General features: G+C 43.4%; 1 protein-coding gene across 1 annotated transcript; it reads left to right on the top strand.

Annotated features, from left to right (window-relative positions):
* Window positions 1–554: 554 nt before the first annotated feature.
* Window positions 555–2,857, top strand: LOC108989698 (probable glucuronoxylan glucuronosyltransferase IRX7). Its single transcript, XM_018963407.2, has 4 exons — window positions 555–1,154; window positions 1,244–1,608; window positions 1,731–1,981; window positions 2,105–2,857. Exons 1-4 carry the CDS (start codon window positions 854–856, stop codon window positions 2,586–2,588), a joined length of 1,401 nt encoding a protein of 466 aa, XP_018818952.1. The 5' UTR covers window positions 555–853; the 3' UTR covers window positions 2,589–2,857.
* The last annotated feature ends 252 nt before the right edge of the window (window positions 2,858–3,109 follow it).

The raw sequence follows: 3,109 nt of genomic DNA on the forward strand, positions 1-3,109 counted from the left end.
TTTAAATTTTAAATTTTAAATTTTAAAAAAATTAATAAAATAAATATTATAAATAAAAATGTGTCGCGTATTTTTTTTAAATAAATAAATTTAAAAGTTAAAAAACATAATTTTTTAGTAATAATTTTAATATTTACACAATTAGTAACTTGTACCAACTGCCCATCAAATGCAATTTAAAGCTCTTCAACTACGTAACCCAGCTCAGCTGTAATCCTCGCTGCTGTATTTTTCATTCATAATGCAAATAGACAGACTATGACACATTGATTGAACTGTTTGAAGAGACAAGCTCACCGGATATTACGAGTAACTACTCCGTTTTTACCAAACACTACTGCTCATAGCTCACTTTCTGGTGACATGATAAGGGTGTTTCCGTCATTCAACTCGTCTGGACTCCGAAAGGATCAAAACAAGCATAGAAAACGAGACCAGCTTCCCCATGTTTCGTTGTTTTTAATTTCTAATTTTGCTGCTGCTTCTGTTCTCCATGTGACCTTCTGAAACCCCACACAGACACTCTCTGTGTCTCTCTCCATGGGTGAACTGTTCCTGCAGAAATATAGTGATTTTTTATACATATTATTATCGAGAATCACCAGAACTGAACCAAACGCATATAGACATCCCAAACCAATCCATTTATCATTTTTTTAATGTTTTATTATTATACCTGTTTAGTTTTGGTCACAACAACGAAGTACCAACAACCTCTCTTGTTTCTTCTTCTTCAATCACTGTTCCTTCGTTTCCACTTCTTCGCAGACCAAGAACCGAAAGCCCTATCCCAACTGCTAAACTTTTCACTTGCCAAAGCGACGTCATGGGTTTTTTCTAGGTTTTAAATGAGATGGCGGAGCCGAAGAGACCCTCGAAGAACCGGGGTTTCTATGTGAGGATGAGGCTTTTGCACAACAAAAATGGCAGGCCCCAAGAAAGGAGCTTGTTTTACAGGTACTACAAATGGGTCCTCTGGTTCTCCCTCTCGCTCTATCTTTTCGGCTCCTATTTCGTCACCAACAATAACCCACAGAACAAACCTACCTCTCTATCCAAAACCCATGTCCTTAACTCCGAATCGACCCTCGCTTCTCGCGCTCTCTTCGAGTCCACCAACGCCACTCTCCTCCAACAAGCCACAAGTAATTCAGGTTTAATTGTTTTCCCTCACAGTTTTGATGAAATTTTTCACCTCTTTCGCCCATGTAACTGAAACTTTAACATATGTATATATTTTCAGCAATGTTCTTGAAGAATTTGAAGATTTTCGTCTATGATCTGCCGCCGAATTACAATATGAACTGGCTCTCAAACGAGCGGTGCAGCAAGCATTTGTTTGCGTCGGAGGTTGCCATTCACAGAGCTCTTTTGACCAGCCATGTGCGGACCTTCGATCCTTACGAAGCCGATTTTTTCTTCGTTCCCGTCTACGTCTCTTGCAACTTCAGCACCATCAATGGCTTCCCAGCAATCGGGCACGCGAGGAGTCTGTTAGCTTCTGCTGTCCAGCTTATCTCCACCGAGTACCCGTTCTGGAATCGTACAGGGGGGTCCGACCACGTCTTCGTCGCCTCCCACGACTACGGAGCCTGCTTCCACGCCATGGTATTTACCAAACCAAAAGTCTAGTCTTTTCTCAGAAATTTCGCCCTTCTTGTTCGGGGCTTTTCAGATTGTTCCTGTGTTCCTAAATATTTTGTTTTGGTGTTTTTTTGGGATATGTTTAGGAGGAAGCGGCGATCGCGGATGGCATACCTGGATTCTTGAAAACCTCCATCATACTGCAGACTTTTGGCGTCAACTATAAGCACCCGTGTCAGGACGTCGAGAATGTGCTTATCCCACCTTATATTTCGCCTGAATCTGTACAGACAACCGTAGAAAATTATCCGTTGAAGGGTCGACGTGATATTTTCGTGTTCTTCAGGGGCAAAATGGAAGTTCATCCAAAGAACGTCAGCGGCCGATTTTACAGCAAGTAATTGATTGATCACTCCCTCTAATCCACTCTAATCAAACTTGTAATCATGGTTGTTGTCTCCGGATGTACTGAATTACCCTCGAGGTATTTGGTATTTACTTTTGGTTCTCCTTAATGCAGGCGTGTGCGGACGGTGATATGGCGGAAATACAGCAGCGACCGGAGGTTTTATCTGAAGAGGCATAGGTTTGCCGGCTACCAGTCTGAAATTGCACGGTCGGTTTTCTGTTTGTGCCCTCTGGGGTGGGCCCCGTGGAGTCCGAGGCTGGTCGAGTCCGTGGCGTTGGGATGCGTGCCGGTAATAATAGCAGATGGCATCCGGTTACCATTCCCGTCAGCCGTGAACTGGACGGAAATATCACTCACTGTGGCGGAAAGGGACGTGGACAAGCTGGGAAATATTCTGGAACACGTGGCGGCGACCAATCTGAGCACAATCCAACAGAACCTGTGGGACCCGAAGAACAAGCGGGCCTTGCTTTTCCACAACCGGGTCGGGAAAGGCGACGCCACGTGGCAAGTGTTACATGAGCTGGCCCAGAAGATGGACAGGACCTATAATCGAGGGTCGGGGGTTTCGGCCGAATTGGATTCCGACACGTGAAAGTTGGACCCCAGCGCCAGCTATATGAGCGGCTTTTTTTTTTCCATCGTGGATGCAAAAGATGGTGGAGCACAGCTGGATTTTTCTTGGACTAACCCACGTAGATATTATATTATAAGATATAAGATAATGGGGAATTTTGGACATGTCCTGTCCTGTCCTGTCCGGGGGTCAAGCTGTGATGAATTTGGCTGCTGCGAGGAATGGAGAATTGTACAAGTTTATGTAAAAAAAAATGTGGATATAAAACAAAGAGAGTTTTGTAGGAAGAGAGAGAGAGAGAGATAGAAATAGAGATTATATGCGTTGGACCATTAATTGTGTGAATAACGTGGAGGCATCTTGTGGAAGAAATGGCTGAAAGTGGTTCACACACTCTAATAAACAAATAAATAAACAAAAATTGGTAATGGCAGGAATCTATTGAATTAAAGACTTTGAACAGCTGTTGGATGGATGCGTTGTAATCGGGACGGGAGTGGAGTGGATGGAGGAAATTCATATTTGTATGTAAAGGAGTG

This window comes from Juglans regia, chromosome 14, assembly GCF_001411555.2.
Source record: "Juglans regia cultivar Chandler chromosome 14, Walnut 2.0, whole genome shotgun sequence".
NCBI classification, from domain to species: Eukaryota; Viridiplantae; Streptophyta; class Magnoliopsida; order Fagales; family Juglandaceae; genus Juglans; species Juglans regia.

Coding starts and splice junctions, on each gene's coding strand:
- LOC108989698 (XM_018963407.2), top strand. CDS start 854: ATGGCGGAGCCGAAGAGACCCTCGAAGAACCGGGGTTTCTATGTGAGG. Junction 1,155..1,243: donor ACAAGCCACAAGTAATTCAG/GTTTAATTGTTT, acceptor ATATATTTTCAG/CAATGTTCTTGAAGAATTTG. Junction 1,982..2,104: donor AGCGGCCGATTTTACAGCAA/GTAATTGATTGA, acceptor TCCTTAATGCAG/GCGTGTGCGGACGGTGATAT.